General features: G+C 36.9%; 2 protein-coding genes across 2 annotated transcripts in view; both read right to left on the reverse strand.

Moving 5' to 3' along the window:
- Positions 1 to 22,463, reverse strand: part of LOC121959055 (protocadherin-15-like) — a 398,851-nt gene that overhangs the window by 16,174 nt on the left and 360,214 nt on the right. The gene's annotated exons all lie outside the window — the stretch shown is intronic.
- Positions 2,738 to 8,936, reverse strand: LOC148186329 (protocadherin-15-like). Its single transcript, XM_088070467.1, has one exon. It carries the CDS (start codon positions 8,934 to 8,936, stop codon positions 7,236 to 7,238), a length of 1,701 nt encoding a protein of 566 aa, XP_087926593.1. The 3' UTR covers positions 2,738 to 7,235.

The following is a 22,463-nucleotide window of genomic DNA, read 5'->3' on the forward strand; positions in this document are numbered from 1 at the left end:
GATACACTGAGTGTGTCTTTGTGACTGCGACGACATGCAGCATACTGAGGTTGAAAGCTAATCTTAACATAAAACATTTCCAAGCCAGTCAGCTGAAACAGCAGCACCGCTTGAAACCTGTTTAATGCAGCTGTGTGTTTCTGTAAGCGCACATGTTCACACTCCTGTTTATGTCCGAGTTCCTGCGTTTGATTGTCGGTTAATGTTTTCAGTATATGAAGAGAGTCATTTATAAATTCACAGCTCAACACCACGGGGTTTATGGCTTGATGGCGATTAGGTGTGTGTAAAAAAAGAAACGCTTAGAAGCACAATAGCAAAGGCTGTGTGCGTGTGTGCGTGTGTGTGTGCGTTTGCCAACGCCAGCTCCATATATTCCACCAGAGACAGTATAAATCCTCTCAAAATGTCATCACTCGATAACCACAGATAGGACTGCCAGGGTTTGTTTTATTTGGATGTACATCATGATTTGATCCCATTGCCCAGATATGATCATCAGTGTCATGTTGGTCTTGTGGGATGGATGTGATTCTGTCACCTCATGATGACAATATTCGTCTGGAGACAACTTGTTGAAACAGTTTTAGCTGATGGCAGTGAAATCGGCTGCTGACAGAGCGATATCCACACCCTTTGATTCCACACTTGCAAGCCCATTTTAGACATTTTTAAGATAACGTCAGCGCTTCAAAGACTGCTTCTTCTTTCCATATCTGATTAACTGTACAGCAAAGGTCAAATTAGAGACGGATGTGTCATTCTTTGGCTGAATAACAGCTACAGGTATTTCATCAAAGGAAATGGAAGGGCCTGAGATATCTCCCGAGCAGTTACAGATGACATCCCTGGTAAGAATCACCGGTGATTTTCTCCCAGTGGAGTCTGATTATTGAGGTAATTTTTTTTTTTTAATCTAAGTTAACCATTTATATGAAAAAAAGCATATCCAAGAGAAGCTCAACATAAATTGAAGTAATAAGATTTGTCTGAGAAGGCAGAAATCAAAACATGAAGAAAATTCTACAGTGGCAACTTAAGTCTTAGGGGCGAGGATAGGGGCACCCCAAGGAGTGGTTACACCTACACCACCTACAAAAAAAATAATTATAGGCCTCTTTCTGGTGTTTTAAAACTTGATTAGGCTTTTTCTCACTATATGTTTTCTTGCTTGCAATCAATGTACTTCAAATTAAAGTTGTATATTTGGCTTTCTTTTATCATTTTTTGTCTTTTGTATAAAGAAAAGAGCACCCAGCTAACTGAAGCATTTGTATATACAGATACATAACACATTAAAAGACGATTGCTTTGGAACTCAAACATTAACTGTATCAGTATGCGATTCCTTAACTCTTACAATGAAATAGTTTTCAGCTAGCCTACACTACACCAGCATAGTAAAATTCATGAAATACAGTCGTGGCTTATGGTTTTTCAGTACTTTTCAGTGGCCCCATCTGGCCCCCCATATAAAAAAGATTCTGTGGGCGCCACTGTCTCCAGACAAAAATGCTTATTAGTTTATGTCTCATTTAGCCATTTCTATCTTTCATAGTTTAAGATGAGGAAGCACTCTGACATTTTAGTCTACTTTTAGTAATTACTTTAAGTCAAAATGTTTCTTTCTCATTTAATTGATTTATATAGGCTAATCCAGGAATCGGACATAGAAATCATGGTGACAGGTTGTATCAACTGTTAAAATTTAATTTAGACCAAATTTCTTCTACAACTACAAATCATTTCTACATATTGACAAAGTTGTTCTTTTCCAGTAGAGTTTTTGACAAGTTTAAAGGATGATTTATATGCTAAAAAAACTCAAAATCTCAAACTTTCAGACAACTATCTGTACCCCGGCTCACTGTAAACTCAGCCTGGATTCTTCATAAATCTGCAACATGTTAGTCCGAAGATTCAAACTTTTCCCCTGTCCCAGAGCCGGTGATTAGTACTGGACTTTCAGTTCTGTCAGAGAAAACTGCACTGAATTCAGACTGTTAATTTACAGCACAGCAACACTCACAAATACCCGAAGCCTCGTACCTGCCTGTCAAGCTAACAGCCGTCGCTGCAACTAGCAAACTCCACAAATCCATTCAACAACTCCACCATCCACAGTCCGACAAATATGGTTACTTATAAACTTATAAACTTGCATCAGGCGCTGCTCCAGTGTTTGTTGGGCTAAAGAGACAGACGTCAACTATTTACTGCTGTTTACCAACACAGAGGCATCCCACCGCTCATAACGTCCAACAGACCACCGTTAACATTTTAGCCCCATTTCATCCCATCAACTAAAACAAAATTAACATTTCCTGTGGTAATTTTTTTTTTAGCTTGTCAATGTCTTATCTTTGTCATGAAAAAAATAATCATAATTTTCGTTAACCAAATTAACACAAAAAATTATCAATGAAATGATGCTGGCAAACATTTTGTTGAGCTAAAAATGTTTTTGCCAAGACGTCTGATTTATGCCTTACGTCATGTATGTTTGTTATGAAGTTGTAAAAGTAGTAAAATATTTGTTTGGCAATGAACCCCTTTCAATCAGTGGAAAAATTAACAGATGTGTAAGTCCAGTGGTTAGTTTCATTTGGCCTGATGTGTCTGTGTAAACTGTATACTGTGTAACTGCATACTTTTTCAGGATAATTTCACCAAAAGAAACAACTGCACAGCTGCTGTTATTGTTATGTTATTGTTAATATTCCACTGTGCAGTTACCCATAGCACTCTACTTCACCTCTTATGTATTTGACTGGGGTTTCTATGTTGGTTACTGTACCACAAGTGCTACAATTAAAGTGACACCAGACTAGGGACTTTTTAGTATTAATTACAACAGTAGCTAACAGTGTGGGTTAATGTGAGGGACAATTTCTGTCACAGCACTAAGTACATTTTTTAAGTGATTTGTCAAATAAAATTGTCTTTGATACTTTTTGTCAGCACCACATATTTTATTGAGAAAAAAAACCCATATTTTTTAAAATTTCATATCAATTATTTTCCAAATGATTTTGATCAAGGAAACCTTGGGTAAAAGAAGAAACACAACCCTATAGAAAAAGTTCATAAAAATGTAGCACGTTTTAGAAATAAAAATATCACTTCACATCAATGTTTTAGACATTGTCCTATGGTATCAATGCACCTCCCTAAAACATGAATACAAACTATCAAGTAATTGAGTATTTGATAAAAGCAGAACGGACACAAAAAGACAAAGATAACGGCCACTTAATGTATGTTTCAATTTCACCATGTCTGCATTTGCAGTTTGAAGTTAATTTCAAACAAATGTTGCTGTGATTAAGCTTTGATTTGATTTGAGCTTTGATTTGAAAAGACAACCCTGTTTCAACTCCTGTTGAAACAGGGTTTCAAACCCCTGTTCCAAAGCCCTGTTTGAATGTTTTGAACAAAACATAAAGCTGGCAGAATTTTATCAATATAATGAAATGTTGGAAAAACATATCGAGTGGAAAAGTCACAAAAATGTTGATTCTGTTCTCATCAGTTAAATAATTTGACAACATATTAAATTTGTTTTCCATTGTTGGCCATGGGTTAAAAACAAAAAAGTCTGCACTGATTTGCCAAAACGTTACTACAGACAGGACTTAGAACTAATGACAATCTTGGAACCCATCGGCTATTGGTATGACACAGATAAGCCTATGAGGGCAACGGCCAATTTTTAGGAAGATCCAGTGTAGCAGGCGGATTTACAGTTTACATCCATGTCTGTCCAGGTTTGTATGTAGCCATGATGCTAGACAATGTTTCACATATGAATGTTGCTGCAAAGAAGCTACACATTCCAAAACATGAATGCTTCACACACGTCTTCAACCTGGCAGCACAGAAGATCAATACAATCAGCACAGTTTCAAGATCAGTGTCACCAACTCAGTCTCTGTCTCCCCTTCTGTTCCTGAGTTATGACGTTGAGTAATAGCGAGAAAAGTGTTATTTTGCTGTTTATGATGTCACAGTGAAGTTCATCTTTGATTTCTTCAATATATGCCATCACCTTATTGTTTTGTCCTATGAGACATTTGCAAGAAGGTTTGTAATTATCAGGGTATGAACTTGTGAGTTTTGTGAGATCACAGTGACCTATAACCACCAAAATCTCACCAGTTCATTGTTGGGTCCACGAGGATGTTTGTGCCAAATTTTAAGAAATTCCCTCAAGATGTTCTTGAGATATTGCATTCACGAGAATAGAACTGACAGACAGACGTACATATGACCTGAAAACATAATGCTTTTGGACACCACTGGTGGCACAGAGACAAAAAAGCAAGTAAAAAGCCCAATCTTCATAAGAACATAGCTGATGGGTTTCAAGATTGCATTTTGCCCAATGAGTTTGGCCTCTTTTGCTCTCAACACGGACTGACTACCTGCAGCCAACCAAAGCTTACTCAAAGATGACTGGTCGATCCTTACTTGGACCACTAACAGAAGAAAAAAATGGCAACCACAACGCTTCTGATACCAAAGACTTGTACCGACGCGTAGAGATTCTGCATACATATGCAGTAATCTGTCTATAGATATTATACTTGGGATGCAAACCCAGGTCTCTGTAGTCAAAGTTACACACTTCGTAGAAAAATTTAACTTTTCAAACACTAAAAAAAACTGTCTGTGAACGTATGGCAATGCAACAATTAAGCCAGTAATCACATTCAGTACTACTTGGAAAAAGACTTTGGTAAATTTTACATGCAATTTCTAGGAGATAGGGTTGAAAAAGAGACATAATTGTGCCCTGACTCAAAGTAAACAAAGATAGAAATACATTTGAAAACAGCAACCTACTGACAGAACAGACAGATGGATTATGTACCTGCACACAGAACAAAATCTGTGATCCTACAGCATTAGGTAACTATGTTACAGTCAGATGGATGAAGTTGAGACAGAATGTGACACTGATCATGTCACTGGTTGTAACAGAGAAATACTATCCAGGCTAAAAAAATACAAAGAATCCATGTCCAGCAAAGTTCAGTCCAAGTTGGCAGGCTTAACATTGTTTTCTTCTCCCTTTTCAAACCCACTACATCTAGAATCAACTAGTTGCAATGTCCAGAGGGTGTGTGTTACACCCCAAAATTAGCTTCTCACAACAGCAAGAGGGCCCATCAGCAATCATGTCGCTTTGACTGATTATAATTTGTTGTTGACAAGAGTGTCAATCACTTGGTGTGGATGTGTAATGGTAATGAATGCAGTCAAATTGAAAGTTAACCAGGAGACATTTTGCCACTTCTAATCACTTGATTTCACAGCTCCCATCTGCAGCTATTTAAGCCAATTTCCTCAGCGTTAATTAAAAAAACAAGTCCTAGAAATGTCGTTTGTGGGAAAACTAGAAATATGGCAGCGGCAGATAATGAGTTAGCCCTCCAAACAAATACCACTTGAATTCCTCCCAGTAGTTCAGCTTCACTGAAATAGGGACACAAATGAAAAAAAAATGGACTTGACCTGATTATCATTTCATCCTCGTCCTTCACCACTCCTGTAATCGTCCTCTCTTCTTCTACAGAAACAATGTAGGAAGCCTTTGTCTGCTATTAGGCTACATTACTGAATAGAGTGCCCAAGGGATGTTTTCTCTGTAGGCCAACCCAGAAGCTAACGTCACCCTAGCCTGGTAAGACCAGCCTGATGACATGTGCTCAACATTCTGTTTCTCTCCCTTTCTTAGTCTGGACTTTCTGCCATCCCAAATGATTTCAGTCCTCCACAGTCTAGTCGGGCCAATCAGGGATCCCCACTGTGGCTAAAAAACATAGGGACTGCATTATAGTTGGTGGTAACTCGCGCAGCAACAAGTGCTAACTTTAGCAATAGTAGAGGAAACACAGCGATAAGTGAGTTTAGATCAATAACAGAGTCAAACAACAATTAAAAAATGACAAGAGGATGCACTTGCAGAGTTTTTCAGAGGAAAATAATGGAAGAGCAATACAAGGGGCTGCAAAGCTGGGAATCATGGCCAAGCAGCCCGGCGTTCACAATGCTTTGAACAGACAACAAGGACGCTACCAGCTGGTATTCTGTAGTCCAGAGTCAGCTGGATGCTGAATGAGAAAGAGATTATACTGGCAAAACCAGTGCATAACAAAAACCTCATGGGGATTGTTGTAGATGAGGTGCACATCACATACAAAGGGTAAATATATATAAATTGTACTTTATAGACCATTACAGTCAAACAGACAATGTATTGTAGCGGAGCAAAAACTAATGCTAAATGTCTGTCAAAGCGAAATGGTTTGGGTTGGCAGAAAGTCCAGACTGAGACAGAGAGAGAAACTAAATGTTGTGCTCATGTGATCAGGATGGTCTTATTGGGCTATTGTCGCCCTGGTTCCCTTGTCAAAAGCTTATGGGATTTTTCCAAGGGATTTTGGATTACTGCAGAAAATAAGCTCTGTGATTAATAAATATTTATGATACTTTCAGGTTTTGTTTAGTAAGATGATCTTCACTAATGAACACCACTTTTAGGATTTTAGAAGTCTAAATGTAATCACCAGAAGTAAAAAGCTAGGCTAACACCAACTACACTACGTTCATGTTGCCACTGTTATGAGACTGTAAAGCTGTTCAGCCTGGCCCTGGATGAAGACATTAGGAAGTGTCTTTTAGTCAATTGTTAGCGACTGTCTTTTTTAAGACATGCAAAAGCTTCAAAGTTTGTGAGGGGGTATTTACTGATATATTTTATGTCATAGAACAAAACATGAAAGTTAACGACAGACCTTTTTTCAGGCTTCTAACCAAAAAACCATTCAAAAAACCCATTGACTTGAGCCGAGGGAACCAGGGGTGCTGAAATGCTTTTCAGGTTTTAGGACTTATTCCTGGGATTCTCTATACATTAGGGCTATGCAGGATGCCACGTTTCGTGCTGTTTCACCTTCCTGCTCTTCTTTTCTCTTCACAACAAGTAGCATCATATGAGAGGAGAAACATTTTTCTTTACCGAGACTTCATATTAGTTCTTTTTCTTTCCTGATGTAGAAAACAGGAAGTTATAGTGGAAGAGCACAGCTGTGTGCAGTAAAGAATCACCAAATCATCACAGCATCCCACTGAGCTATTTTCAGCATCAGTCCCTTGACAGCTCTGCCACAACAACGCAACAATGTTAAGAAATTCCCCTCTGTGTGCTTTCAATATCTTAAAGGCAAAGGCTAGAGCATTGTAGACTGAGAGGGGAATCGTTTCTCAAGTTCTTCCACGATGGAGTTCATGTTTGGGTTGGGCTGAATCTGTGGCAGTGGAGGTGGAGGAGGGGGATCCTCTCCTCCTCCTCCTCCCCCTGGTCCCTCTTTACCTCCCTCTCCTCCGTCCTCTCCTCCTCCTGCTGCTACTGCTAAAGCATCCAAAGAGTCTAGAGAATCAAGAGAATCCATGGAGGCTCGGCTCTTCATGACCTTTTTCAGTGGGATCTGTTTCTGATCTATCTGGCTGAACATATTGGCCACTGATTTCTCGATTTCCGCGATGTTTTGGATGTTCTTTAAGATTCCTTTCAGCTCTTTTCGAGGAGGTTCAGGCTCCACAGGGAGGGGTGGCGGTGGTGGCCTGAGAGACACTGGCCGCAGGGTTGGCGCCTCTGAGATTGATGGGAGGACGAAGGTGGAAGGACGCAAGAGGGAGGGCGACAAAGGGGGGGGGAGCGGTGGGGGTGGGGGAGGAGGTGGTAGATGAGGAGGAGGATGAGCCTGTATTTCTGTATGGTTTGAGTGTGATGAAGCAGGAGGTGGAGGGGAGGAAGGGCAGTGCGGAGGAGGAGATGATGGAGGAGGAGGAGCAGATGTGGGCGGTGGAGGTGGAGGTGGTGGGGATGGAGGTGGTGAGGTTGGAGGTGGTGGCGGAGGGGTTGATGGGGGATCAGGAATAACATCTAAATGGACCTGAAGTCTTTCTTCCGTACTCTGATTTCCTGTTAAATTTGCCCCGAAGCGCCGCAGCACAGGAGGAGTTGGCTTGTGACTTGGTGGAGGCGTTCCTCCATCACTGTGGGTGACGATGATACTCGGGGGACCGTCTTTGATGGGAGTGGGTGGAGCATTGTGGGTGGGCTTGTGATGCTGAGGAGACTCTGGGAAAATGGAAAGTAACATATCAGGTGACAAAGATCCTCGTGAATCTCTTTGCCTTTGCTTCATTTCCTGAAGCGCCTGTTGCTCAAACTGTCTGGCCTGCTCTTTGACCGTCAGCTTGGGTTCCAGACTCGGGCTTCCCATTAAATCAGAATCCAACCCACGGTCGAATCCTGAATCCAGACCAGCATCTTTACTCTCCTTGAATTCGGCCTTTAGAAGCTCCAACTCCCACTGAACAGGATCCATAACAACTTGTCGTCTCAAAGCGTCATACATCTCTCTTCGATGAAACCGTGATGGAAGAGTCCAGCTGTGTCCGCCACCAGATCCCCATCCACTATCACTGCCGCTGTACCCACCAAACCCCACGTCTCCCCCAGGGGAGCTAAGCCTCAGCCAGGCCTCTCGAAGGCCTTTCCTGGAAGGGGAGAAATTCCCAAGAAGGTCTCGTCTCCTCTGGCTTCTTCCAAGAGTCTCTGGGCTGCTCAGAGTCCCGTCCTCATGGTAGATGGGATTTTTGATAGTCAGGGGGTTCTCATCAGAAAGAAATGTGATGTTGGACTCAGACTTGGGCAGGTTGTGGAGCACTCCTCCGTTAGCAATGCACTGACGATGGGCTGCGATTGCTCGTGTGGCAAAATCTGAGATAAGACGTTGGCGGTCGCTTTCATCCAAACTCCCACCACCACTGCCACCACTGTGGTTTGACCGACTGGTGCATGCATAAAAGAAAATGTGAGAAAAAAGAAGATGGCATGAAGGGAGAGATAATAAAAGAATCATGGATGAAACATATAGGAGAGGAGGGTACAGCGAATTGGAAGGATGCAATATATAAATCGAAGCTAAATGAAATGGAAAAAGGAGATAGGGAATGAATAAAATGTAAATGAAAGAGCAGTAATGCAATGAATGGTTTAATGAAATGTTTCATAAAGGGGAGAGACAACAGGATACATAAAGAATGGCCGAAAGAAAGATAAAACAATAAAACGTCTGTCACAGCTGTTTGATCAATGAAATGAAAAGAGACTTCACATTAAGAGATAAATGAGGACAGAGATGAGAGGGAATGGAGGAGGGATCTTGAAAGAGGTAGCAGCATTTTCTTTTTGTGCCTTTTTTTTCTTTATCAGCGGGGAAAGGGATTGAGTGCTAAAAAAATAGTCTTGAAACACAAACAAAAAGAATGCAAATAGATAATATGTGCGCCAAAAGTGGTGCGCTACAAAGCTGCTACTGCATCACAACTATAAACAATGTCAGATCTGTTGGGGCAGGGAAAGACAAGTGTGTGTCATGAAGTGCTGAGAGTATGCAGATTTCCTTCCAACAAAAGACTGATTATATCATCTCTGGCGGAAGGTGCACTATAATTTGTGAAATCTCTTATGACTTTGTTGAAAATCTGCAGGCTCTTGGTACTTCATGGCACGTGGCTGGCTACTACTTTGCTGAGGATACTGACGCAACTTTGCAAGAGTTCTCATTCTTTCATTCTCATTCAGATACAATCGATCTTCAGCTAACTTTGCTCTCAAATCTAACGTGGTCCAACTACCCTGTGCTTAAAACAACAACAAAAGCAAGGCTGACAAGCATGGACAGAAACACAAAGCTATGGCAAGGACACAGTCACAGCGTAGTATCAAACTAGTCACAGATGTGAAGCAATTTCAAGCATCTTACTCACTTTTGTCTGTCAGTCATGGATAGAAGGTGGAGGAATGAGAGCAGATAGGATAAGTGCATCAGTCAACAAGAGAAGAGAAAAAGTTATGAAATGACATACATAGAATTAAAGAAAATAGCCTGTAGAAAAGGTTTATGAAGTACTATAGTGTGAAAAGAACATACACAAACACTGTAACAGTTTTTAGGAGAAGAATATTTCTCAGAAGTCTCTCAGAGCCTGTTTGGAGAATAAAATTTTTAACCCCTAATGTATTTGTCATACCTCTATGGTTGTCATTATGCTTTAAGATTAAGAGCAGAAAACAGTGTAATTTGTCTCATACGGTATATCTTTGGATCAGATATATAAAGAGTAATATTCCATTTCAAACACATGTATTCAATTTAGGAAAACCAGTTAGATTATTAGAGACTGCAAAATGCAGAAGTCAGAATCATTTTATAACACACAGAATTTGAGGATGATGTCAACTTGTTAAGGATATTCATCACATCAAATCATTTTTTTTTTTTTTTTTAATTTTTAACCAAATTATGACATACTCACTATTTTCCTTTCTTTTAGTGGCTTTTCAAAGGAAAGCTTTCCTAGCATATATCTGTGAATATTACCAGGTAATGTTTAAGGGTGACTTTAATATTTCTCAACCTGGCCCCTATTTTCCTTTGTTTTTGAGTCAAAGTGACTAATGGAAACAACAGTTTTTCAAATTGTGACAAAAGGCTGCAGTGTAATCACTTTGTGCAACCTTGCACTATCAGTTTGTCTACTAAGAGTATTTGTTTTTTCCACAGCCACAAGCTTGGATTGTTAAAAGTGTCACACAACATTGTGGAAAGGACCCTATAGAAATAGACCTTTTTCATTTAAGTGTAAAATCCTTTATGTTTGGCTGCAAAAAGCCTCAAAATCGCTTTTACTAAATCCACCAGACTCTAGAGAATACAGATCCGGTATATTTTTGCATCTCACTGAATGAATTATGGGTTTATTTCAACAAACCAATGTTTGTGATTAGTGGAAAGATAGAAGACCAAGATAGTTTTGTGAGTTTTAATTTGGTTGTATTGACTTTTCAATGAAGTGTGTTTTACAATGATAAAATTACTGTTTATTTAAATGGAGTCTGGTGAGTTTGGCGATAGCAATTTCAGGGCTGGCTGGGGTTTCATAAAAAGGATGTTACTCTTGTGCAAAAGGTCTCTGTAGGGATCCTTTTCATAATGTTGCTGACAGTCAAAATAATAATCTGAGCCCGTGAGTGGCAAAAACAAGCACTTTTAGCTGTTGTAAATTGAGGGTGCACTAATGCCCCAGGTAGTTAAATTGTAGCCTGTTTCCCACCTGCCAGTTGCAGCCCTGTCACTCAATGCTGGACTAATTTAAAAAACTGTTGCCCATTAAAAAAATAGCAAAATAATTTCACTAAAATTGTGAACGATTAGGCTTTTTTTTGTATTTTATGTAATATGCTGAAAATGTTAAGCTGTTTTCTGATATTTTGAATTGCGTGGTAGTTAAAGATAATTGTGAAGAAAAACAACAACAAAAACAACACATTGGCCAAATCAGCCTGGCCTCAGCTCTAGTTGTTACGGTGAACAAATTGTCAAAACAAAAAATATATCATACACAATCATTTCTATGTGTGTGATACAACTAACATTGCTGCACTGCCAAATAACATGACTTTTAATTTATCTTTAAAAAACATGCTTCATTTAAGGTGCTGCTAATAATAAGTTACAGAACACTTAATTTCTTACAGGTAATTGAAAACAGACATTAAAACCCGAGTCTGTCGAGAGAAGAGCCAAAGGTAATTAAAAGGAAAAAAATGTCTCTAAAATCAGTCAGCTGAGCAGTTTGATAATGGACCTTAATTATGAACGTGCAAACTTTTGCACTTTTCCAGGTTTTATACTCTTTAGGGATTATGTAGCCTCTACACAATTGCAGTGATACAGAACACACACACACACACACACACATACATGCGAACATGAATAATAGGGGACTATCTAAGTGTACTATCCAAGAGGGAACCTTTATTAGCAGTCATTTTAAAAATACAAAACTAGAATTGAAAATTTACTTTTGAGGTCTTCTTTCACAATATTACTGCAAATGTGATTTTTACAATTTTTAAAGAAATTGCCAGAGGGACCTGAAGCCTTGAGCGACGTCTGCCTATCAAAGGGGGGACATCCATATACTGCAGTCAAACTGGTTTATCCTGGTTCTCTCACCTATAGAGTGCTTCTTTTTCACTAAAACTTCATTTGTATCTTTAAAAATGGGTATGTAAACTTTATTGCTTGCAATATATCAACATTTTTTGTGATAATAAATATTACAGAAATAATACTTGCCAAAGCAAAGTATATCTTTTAAAGAAGGCTCCCATAATCCTGTGAATTCAGTTTTATCTTACTATTTACTGTTAATAACTTTATTGTTGTCTTTGTTTTATATATGTATATATATATATATATATATATGTATATTTAGACCAGACCAATTGTAACTACCAATGTATCACCAAAAATTCAGAAAAATAAATCTATAAAACTAGTAACATTATACATAAAATGATCAGCAATATAATTACTTATATTTTAATAAATAATATATTTATTTTAATTAATTAATCACTATAAAATGATTTAACACAAGTCTGTGACTAGACCTTAAAAGCTGTTTGTTTCCAAAAGAAAGAAATCAAACTGTGACATGACAGTTGAGCTCAGGTCCAGAGAAGTCAGTGGCGTTTCTGGATTTTGTTGAATCTGGCTTTCACTTAGCATAGTAGAGTCTTAAATTGCATTTATAGATGCAGTGATGAACTGTGTTCACTGTCAGTGGTTTTCAGTGTCCCCAAGCTCATTTTGTGATATCATGTTGGTATTTAATGCAGTGCAGCTTTATGGGTCAAAGGTCATGGCCATTCATTTTTGGTTTTAGCCTTGTCCCTTTTATGCAGAGATTTCTGGTTCTCTAAATCTTTTCATGCTATTATGGCAGATAGTTAATGGATTTGAACAGCAAATATCTTGTTTTGTAATGTATTCCTTTGTGTTCACAATAGTTTTCAGTGATGGATGAAACACCTGTGTTTGTTAGTGTATTTTAGCATTATCTAATCTAGACCCCATTCAAAAGATGTTTGTTTTTTAATGACTACAGTCTGTAACACATACTACACACACTGGCGTGCAGCATTGTCACAGTGCACAGAGAGTGTGCGTGAAGTGAAAGGCACATAATAAATGTTACGATAAGTTCACAATGACACTCAGCTTTACAGGACTTTACATTCCAGTATTGTAAACTGAAACTTTTCTTTAGCACTTAAAGTTTAACTGGTATGTTAGTGTTTTTGATGGGCATTGAAATGGTGATGAGCCACCAACAACTCATCTCAAAACCATCACAACAGGATACACATCTATGAATGGGCCTTCATAAGTCGACTTCTGTTTGTACTCTGAACTTTGCACTCTAAAAGAAAAAAATGTCCACACTCCATTTCCTTTTGTAAGAAAACTAAAAAAGGAGTTTTAAATTAAAATTATGTAACATCAAACTTTGACTTGACCTTTAAAATTGTTCAATTTCCAAAATACTTACCTGACCAGTTTTCACAAGTAGTGAATGTCAATCAAGTTTTCAATATACTTGTGTTCTCAGTCTGTACTTAAGAAATGCAACTTGTTTGTTGGTGCACATTACAGAAGAAGGTCCACCCTTGAGTGGGATATAATGACATGAGTCCACTGTTGGCTGGTACATAATGTCACAAGTTCCTTCTTAGATAGCACGAGATGGCGTTCACACTCAACCATGTAAAGCACATACAAACATATTTAATAATACTTGTGAAAAAAATCTCATCTGAATAATGTTACATTTCTTCTTCAAATATGATTTGTTAGTATGTTTGTGTAACAGAATATAAAGGCTCAACTTTAGTGGCTGGCTTAACCTTTTATGGCTTGATACTGTATTAATGGGAAATTATGCCCATTTCTAAAATACATACATATTATTTCTATGATCTAAGGCAGTCTAAAAACATTAGTAAACATGGGCAACTCGCTCCCATATCCAAAAACTGGAGTGCTTGTGATGTCATGTGATATAAAGTGTAGAGTTGCTCCATTGATATGAAATTGTGAAAGATTTTCTAGATGACACTGAGAACAGCCAGAACAATGTTATAAGTATATGGGAACATTTTCTGTTACAGAACTGACAACACCAATATAATAAAGTTCATTTGGGTTTAAGGGATAACAAACATTCTGTTGGTCCCCAAAATTAGGCTCTCGATGAGCAGAAGGAGCAGCTCAGACTTTATACTTCATGACATTACAGTCTGAGACTTCTTTCTCTAGTGTCTAGATCAGAGATATCACACATACTGGCTGATCCCTTGGCCATGGAAAAAACATACTGGAATTCCTACTTTAGATGTTCACCTTTACAATGAAGGGTTTCCCAGAAAGGACCAAAAGCGATATAAAGGTCAGCAACAGTATTTGCTGATTAATCATAAAAATAGATTTATTATCAGACTTTTACTGGAAATTCCCATTAAGAGTTATTACAAGCACAGGATCTCTTTTTACAATGTATGTGCGTGCTTTCAATGTATATGCATAAGAATGCATTTTCTTTGTTGATCAACATTACAGAAAAAAGGGCCACACATATAGAATAAAAGCGGTGGTCCCAAGTTGGCTGGTACATAATGACACAAGTTCCCTTTTTGGATGGTTGACAGGTGATATTCACTCCACCATAGATTAATAGAAAGGTGCATTTTGTAAAGAGAAAAATATCTAATACAAAAATGTATCTATTCAGTAAAGCTTCTCATTGTTTAGTAAATTGGCACCAGAAATGTTGCCATTGTAGCTATTTAAAATAAAGGCTATAATGTGAACACAATTATAACTTGTCTTAGTATTCACTGTGACGTGACAGATGAGCTCAGGTCCGGGAAGTTGGCAGTGTTTCTGGATTTTGTTGATATCTGGCTTTCACTTTGCATAGTTAAGTCTTAATTTGCATTTATAGATACAGTGATAAACTGTGTCCACTGTCAGTGGTTTTAGTGTCCCCAGGCTCATTTGTGATATCCTTCAGTCATGTTGGTATTTAATGCAGTGCAGCTTTATGGGTCAAAGGTCATGGCCATTCATTTTGGTTTTTAGCCTTGTCTCTTTTATGTATTTCTCAAGGTTCTCTGAATCTTTTCATGCTATTATGATAGGTAATGGATTTGAACACCAAATATCTTGTTTTGTAATGTGTTCCATTGTGTTCAAAATGAATAGTTTTTAGTGATGGATGAAACACCTGTGTTTGTAAGTGTATTTTAGCATTATCTAATCTAGACCCCATTCAAAGATGTTTGTTTTTTAATGACTACAGTCTATAAACATATACTACACACACTGGCATGCAGCATTGTCACAAGTGCACAAAGAGTGTGCATGAAGTGAAAGGCACATAATAAATAATATAATAATACTGATAAGTTCACAATGACACTCAGCTTTACAGGACTTTAAATTCCAGTATTGTGAACTAAAACCTTTCTTTAGCACTTAAAGTTTAACTGGTATGTTAGTGTTTTGATGGGCATTGAAATGGTGATGAGCCACCAACACCTCATCTCAAAACCATCACAGCAGGATACACATCTATGAATGGGCCTTCACTAGTTATCTTCTGTTGACCCCCATTCAAAGAGGTTTGTGCAACCCAGAACTAAGTTTTTATTATTGTTATATCTATTTTTTTGGTTGTTTTGATAACTATAGCTGGTAACACATAGAGTTGTAAATTAGTTGGCAAATACAGGGCTGGTATACAGCATTGTCACTCTTGACACAGAGAGTGTGCATGAAGGCATGTGAGATTGCTAAAATAAGTTTACATTGACACTCAGCTTTACAGGTCTTTACATTCCAGTGTTGTCAACTGAAACAACTCTTTAGCACTTAAAGTTTAACTAATGTTAATGTGTTTCTGATGGCCATTCGTTAAAAATTCAGACAAACAGAGCCACTGAGAGCCAAGATGCCCTACTGCTTTGAGGGCCACTTAATAAATAATTACCTTTCAATTATTTCAGTGATATTACATACATGTGGTTATTATGTCACTTCCCAGCAGATGTTTCTTCATGTGAAAAACATGTTTAACTCCTTTTTTTGAATAGCTTGTAGTCAATTGTGCAATTGACGACAAATGTGGAATTCTGCTTGTATTTCTACTCTTTACAGTTTAACATTATCTTACCCAACATCCACTTGTTTAACACAGGAAAGAGGAAAAAGCCATGTTTCAGTCAGATACAACATCTAGGATATGAAGTAAGCAACCCTGAAGCCCAATGTGTAATGTCCTCACGACCATACGACCATCGTCAGCTAGAAGAAACCATCCCCACTGCAGGGAATCAAGGCCTGACAGATTTTCACAGGCTGACTTGCAGAGAATCAAACCCCTCACCACTGCAGGTCACTCACTTCTCAGTGGCAGCAGTCTCCACTGTTCAACACTCAAAGTTGGGATCTGAGAATCATATGGGTGCTGGTCACTCCACCTCTTCAGTGTAGAAGAAATTACATATTTTTGTCCACTTCATCAACTGAAGGCCAAGTAAATATAAAAATATATCTATAAAACTGTGTGTGAATGTAATAAAGACAGATTGCTTTCTAAAGAATGCACAAAGCCACTGAATCAAATGTACATAGATCATACAGAGATGAATAACATTTTTTTTTCGCACATATGAATACTCGGCCTCTTTTAGGGATGCATCTTACTCCATAAATGTGGTAATTTTACATGTCGGTATCATCTTTCTGAAGCTGGCAATACTGTATTATAGGCATCATTAATAACTCTGTTAACTGACTGTTAATTATACTTTTGTCAATACTCCTTGATAACCAATGAAGAAATGATAACTAATTAACTTTACCCATTATAAGTAATGTTATAGATTGTTATTTTATTAGTCAAATACCAAGACTTATACAGTCTTGTATAAATACATAAACTAAGTATTAATGGTTTCCAACTAATTTGTAAACCTTTGTAAAAACAAAAAAAGTAAATTATACAATATAAATATCTCTTGGATAGATAGACCAAATATTTATAACACTTTGTTAACTATTAATAGTTGGTTTGAAAAACTGTTTATAAACATTGTTTGGATGGTTTCTATAAAGTTGCAACTGCTAATGGTAATAAACTGTTAAACTGTTAACAAATACCATGTAGCAGATCTTGAAATACTATTTGGAAGACCATTATAAAGTTGCAGTTGCTATTTAAATCTTTTGAGTCACTTAATAAATAATGTCTTTCTAAGCACTTTGTAAAGTATACATACACGTTTGCCCTTCATTAAATTTTTAATAGGTTACAAAAGTTGCAAAACAACAATAACCCACTACATTTATCTTTGGCTCAAAAGTTGCATGTCAACATTGACTTTCTGTTCATATATGTGTTTAAAAATGATAATCACACAATCAGGACACAATATATGTACTCTTTATGTAGCTCACCTATAAAACATTTAAAAGGGCCAAATTAGTTTTACTCCATACAATCAATAACCATTGACAACATTGTAACTATCTAAATAATGTTTGTAGATGCTTTACAGAGTATCTAATTCTGTAGTATTGTTTTACCTCTTTAGTTAAAACAGAACCTTTTATTATAATTAGAATAATGAGAGAAATGTAAACTTGAGGCAATAACCTGTGCGACATCAAATGGTATGTCATGAAATAACAGATGTAATCATTAGGTAACTGAATATGTTCAACTACTTAAATATCCATAATAGTACAAGTTTTGAAAAAGAAAAACAGTATTTAAAATGGGAATTAAAGTGGAGAATTGTATGCCTACTCCGTACAATTTCAGGGTGTTCTTCCCAATAATCCAGGGATGTTGTACTAACCAAGATAAGCAGTGTGTGCTACTTGTTAAACCCAGGATGGGGGAATAAGCCACGTTTCAGTCAGTCTAAATCAGATACAGCATCTTGGATATGAGAAGTTAGCAACCCCTTAGCTCAATGTGTCATGTGCTAGCGACCATCGTCAGCTAGAAGAAACCATCCCCCGCACTGCAGGGAATCAAGGCCTGACAGATTTTCACAGACTGACTTGCACAGAGTCAAACCCTCACTCACTGCTGGTCACTCACTTCTCAGTGGCAGCAGTCTCCACTGTTCAACATTCAAAGTTAGGATCTGAGAATCATATGGGTGCTGGTCACTCCACCTCTTCAGTGTAGAGGAAATTACATATTTTTGTCAGCTTCATCAACTGAAAGGCTCATAAATCTAACAATATATCTATAACACCATGTGATTGCTTACTTAATAATGCAGAGCACCACTGAATCAAATGTTTAACATCTTAGAGATGAACAACAATTTTTCACAAACAAATGAATATTTAACCTCCTTTAGGGATGCATTTCGCTCCATAAATGTGCTGGTAATTTTACATGTCAGTGTCATCTTTCCTAAGCTGGCTGTTAACAGACTTTTAATTTCACTTTTTGTCAATACTACTTGATAACTAATAAATAAATTGCAACTACTGATGGTACGCTTTGATACACTGATACACTACTGATGGTATATATTGTTAAACTGTTAAAAAATACCATGTAGTGGATCTTGACATATTATTTGGGAGGCCATTTTAAAGTTGCATTTGCTGTTTTAAATCTTACAGTCACTTAAAAATGCTTTTGTTTCTCAGCGTGTTAAGCATGCATACGTTTGCCCCATTAAATGTTTTATAGGTTAGAAAACTATTTATTTTCATATATAAGTTCAAACTGATTTATGACCAAACCTTTTAAATTTATATCACTGCAGCTCAAATGAAAAGGGTTCAGGAGGTGAAAAATGGACTACATAAATTCAACATTACAGATCAATAACAAAACCTATGTTACAAAACTACAATAATCCACCATGTTTTCTTTGGCTCAATGTTGCATTCTGACATTTTATTTCTGTTTCCTGAATATGTTTAACATGATGATCAGACGATCACTCTTACTCTTTAGTTTTGTTTTACTCCTATAGTTGAAACCAAACCTTTTATTATGATTAGAACAATTAAATGTTAACTTGGCACAATAAACTATGTAACATCACAATGGTTTGCCATGAAATTCATGTAATTATTAGGTGATTAAATATGTTCAAATATTTAACTATCCAGTAAAAAAAGTACAACTTTTGTATCAGTATTCAAGCTAGTAGAATTTGAGTGGAGAATTATATGCCCAATCTGTAAACTTTTAGGATGTTCTTCCCAATAATCCGAGATGTTGTACCAGCTAAAATAAGCACTGTGTGCCACTTGTAACCAGGACAGGACAGACCCATGTCTCAGGCAGTCAGAGTTGGATGTAACATTCTAGCTAATATAAATTAGCATCTCTGAAGCTTAATGTGGAATGGCCTATTGACCACCGTCAACAACAAAGAAACCAACCCCCACACTGCAGAGAATCAAGGCCTGGCACAGAGCTGCACACGCTGACCCTCACCCTCCAAGTCACTCATTTCTCAGAGAGCAACCTTAAAGGCACATGGGTGCTGGACACTCCACTCAGTCAATGTGGAGGATTGTTTAATGCTTACATCATAAACTAAAAACCCTTTAAGGAATTTGAAATTCTTCATATAAACCAAAACTGTGTTGAATAATAATAAGTACCTCTGGTCACTGCAGCATGCAAACAGAGAGATGGCAAATCATCTAATCCAATACAAAATGAGTAGTCAGCCTCTGTTAAAGACACAATCCATAAATGTGCTGGTAATTTTGCATGCCAGTACACCCATTTAAAACTCTCAGTTCCCTCTCCTACAACAGAAGACTTTAAAGGTTGTACAACAGACAAATCCAATCCAAATCTCTCAAGCGTTATTTTTTTATTTTACTTGAAAGTGAATCCTATTTTGATCCTAGTTCTGCAGTTTTGTATTGTTGGCTGTTTTATATTTCTTTAGTTGTTTTAGTAGTTGTAGTTGTTTTTGGTTTTCTTGAGATCTAGTAATGTGTATATACAATTTGTCTGTCTAATGCAGATTTAAGATTAATTTAAAACATTGGAGAAAATATAAAACAAAACAAAACAAAACAAAACAAGAAGTGTCATTTTGTACAGGCCAAGAGGGACAAAGTGTTGACTGACTTTCCTTTTTAGAATTTAGTTAAAAGTACAGCCAAAGTACAGCCAAAAACCTATAGAATTTGAAATAGTTCATCTCAGCAGTTGAACAGAGGGTTTCAGAGGTTAATCATTCCTCTAACTGACTTATCCCTGTAACTGAGACAAACTGATTGCTCACAAAACCTCCCATATTATAAATACCATTAAAGATTGCTCTAGTCATTTATATCATGATGGGTTGTCAATGTGTTTTCAACACAAGGTAAAAGACACACTCTTAAACAGCAACTCAAAACTTATTCAGGTGCACGATTCAAAAAGCAATGTACTGAAAAAAACTAAAATGATATTTCTATCTCCAATTTCCTAAAAAAAATAAATAATTTTATTATTACATTTTTGTAAGATTATTTTCTTTGAACAATAATGCATCTAACTTCTTTTTTTCCTATTCTTTGTCATTTATCCATGTTGAAATGGGAATGTCACTCTATACTATATATCTAAGATGGAACTTGTGTCATTATATACCAGCCAACAGTGGACTCATGTCACTTTATTCAACTCAAGTGTGGACCTCTTTTCTGTAATGTGGAGCGACAAATAAAATGGATTCCTATAGATGGGCACACATACATTGGATTTCAACCATAACAATAAATGCCAAATTCAGCTGATTCCTGTGAATTCTGGGAGACCCTGCAATTTTGTCAAATCACTGCAACTATACAGAATTCTTAACTATTTAAACCGGTTAAAATCTGATTTTCACTGTATGTCTGCCCACAACTAATCCCTCAGTTCCTCAGTTGCCCTCTAAGTATTTCTGAGTGGCTCTGATGTTTTACAAAGAAGACTTTGGACCAGCAAAGCTATTTTAAATTATTTGCTTCATTTTATGCAAATATTGGCTCTGAAAAGGCATCATTCAATGATGATGAAACTTTATTCCTTTTTTAAAAAAAAATAATAACATTTTTGTTTTAATATTCTTTTCCCAATAGAAAAAAAAACTTTAAATCCTCAAAAATAAAACCTAAAACTTGCATGGCATTTTTTTTGCTTGTAAAAACTGTTAAATGGAAGTTTTGAGTACGTCCATCCATATTCTCAAGTGATGCTAGCCACGCAAGATGTATGCAGATGTGCCTCGTGCTGTCTGGCTGTCTACTGACGTATAATAACAATGCCGCTTGGCTCTGTCCGGCTATGTTCTCATCTCCACATCATCCTGCCATGATCCAGATTGATGCAGGTATGCCAAAAGCACTGACAGAGGGAATGTATTTGAAAAGTTAACAATGAGAATGGACTGGGTAGCCCCTTTTTTAAACACAGTGTCAAGCTATAAAATGGTAAAGACATCCACAACGGCTGAGCCTTTATATTCAGTTACAAAAATACATACTTACAGATCCTTTTAGAAGCAAAAAAATTACATGATTTAGTTTAGATATATTTACAAGTAACTTGTGTCATTATGTACCAACCAACTGTGGACCCTGTTGCTTTATACTACACAAGTGTGGACCTCTTTTGCCTGTAGAGTAGATCAGCAAATAAAATGCATTCCCTGTGATTATAGAGAAACAAAACATATGTACATTGTAAGATTGACAGAAATCTAGTGCTTCTAGTGCATCTAAAAACTCAAAGGGAGTTTTGGAGGATTGAGCTAATCTCAAGGTTAAGTTAAATTCTGATAATAAACTAATTTAAGCAATTCATTAAAATTAGTAAAGATCTTGCTGGTATTTTCTCTCCACATTTTCTTCCTACCATTATTATTATTATTATTATTATTATTGTTGTTGTTATTGTTATTTCTCCTTTCTTTAGATTTTAAAATATTTCCTTGCCCTCTGGGGAAGCCGTGTTAATAAAACAGTGTCAAGCTAGATGGTTAAGCCATCCACTAAAAACTGAGCCTTTATAGTTTGTTATAAAATATTAGTTATAATTATAATAATCACAGTCATTGTAATCATAGTTGAGGAATAATTTTGAATTATTTAGGTGAGATTCTTTTTGTGTAAGTCTTATCTATCTCATTTTATTTATTCTTTACATGGTGGAGTGTGAGCGTCACTCCATACTATCCAAGAGGAACTAATTGTCATTATGTACCAGCCAACAGTGGACTCATGTTGCATTATCCTATGTTTGGACATGTTTTCTATAATGTGCACCCACAAACAAAATTACATTTCTATGAGTACAGACTGAGAGTGTATATTGAAGTATATTGAAAAACTGATTGACATTCAGTGCTCATGAAAACTGGTCAGTCAGTATAGTCAGGGACTGAACAACTTTAAAGGTCTAGTCAAGGTCTGATGTTACATCATTTTACATAATTAAACCTA

Source organism: Plectropomus leopardus, chromosome 19 (genome assembly GCF_026936395.1).
Source record: "Plectropomus leopardus strain MGB_pleo_1.0 chromosome 19, ASM2693639v1, whole genome shotgun sequence".
Lineage (NCBI taxonomy): Eukaryota > Metazoa > Chordata > Actinopteri > Perciformes > Serranidae > Plectropomus > Plectropomus leopardus.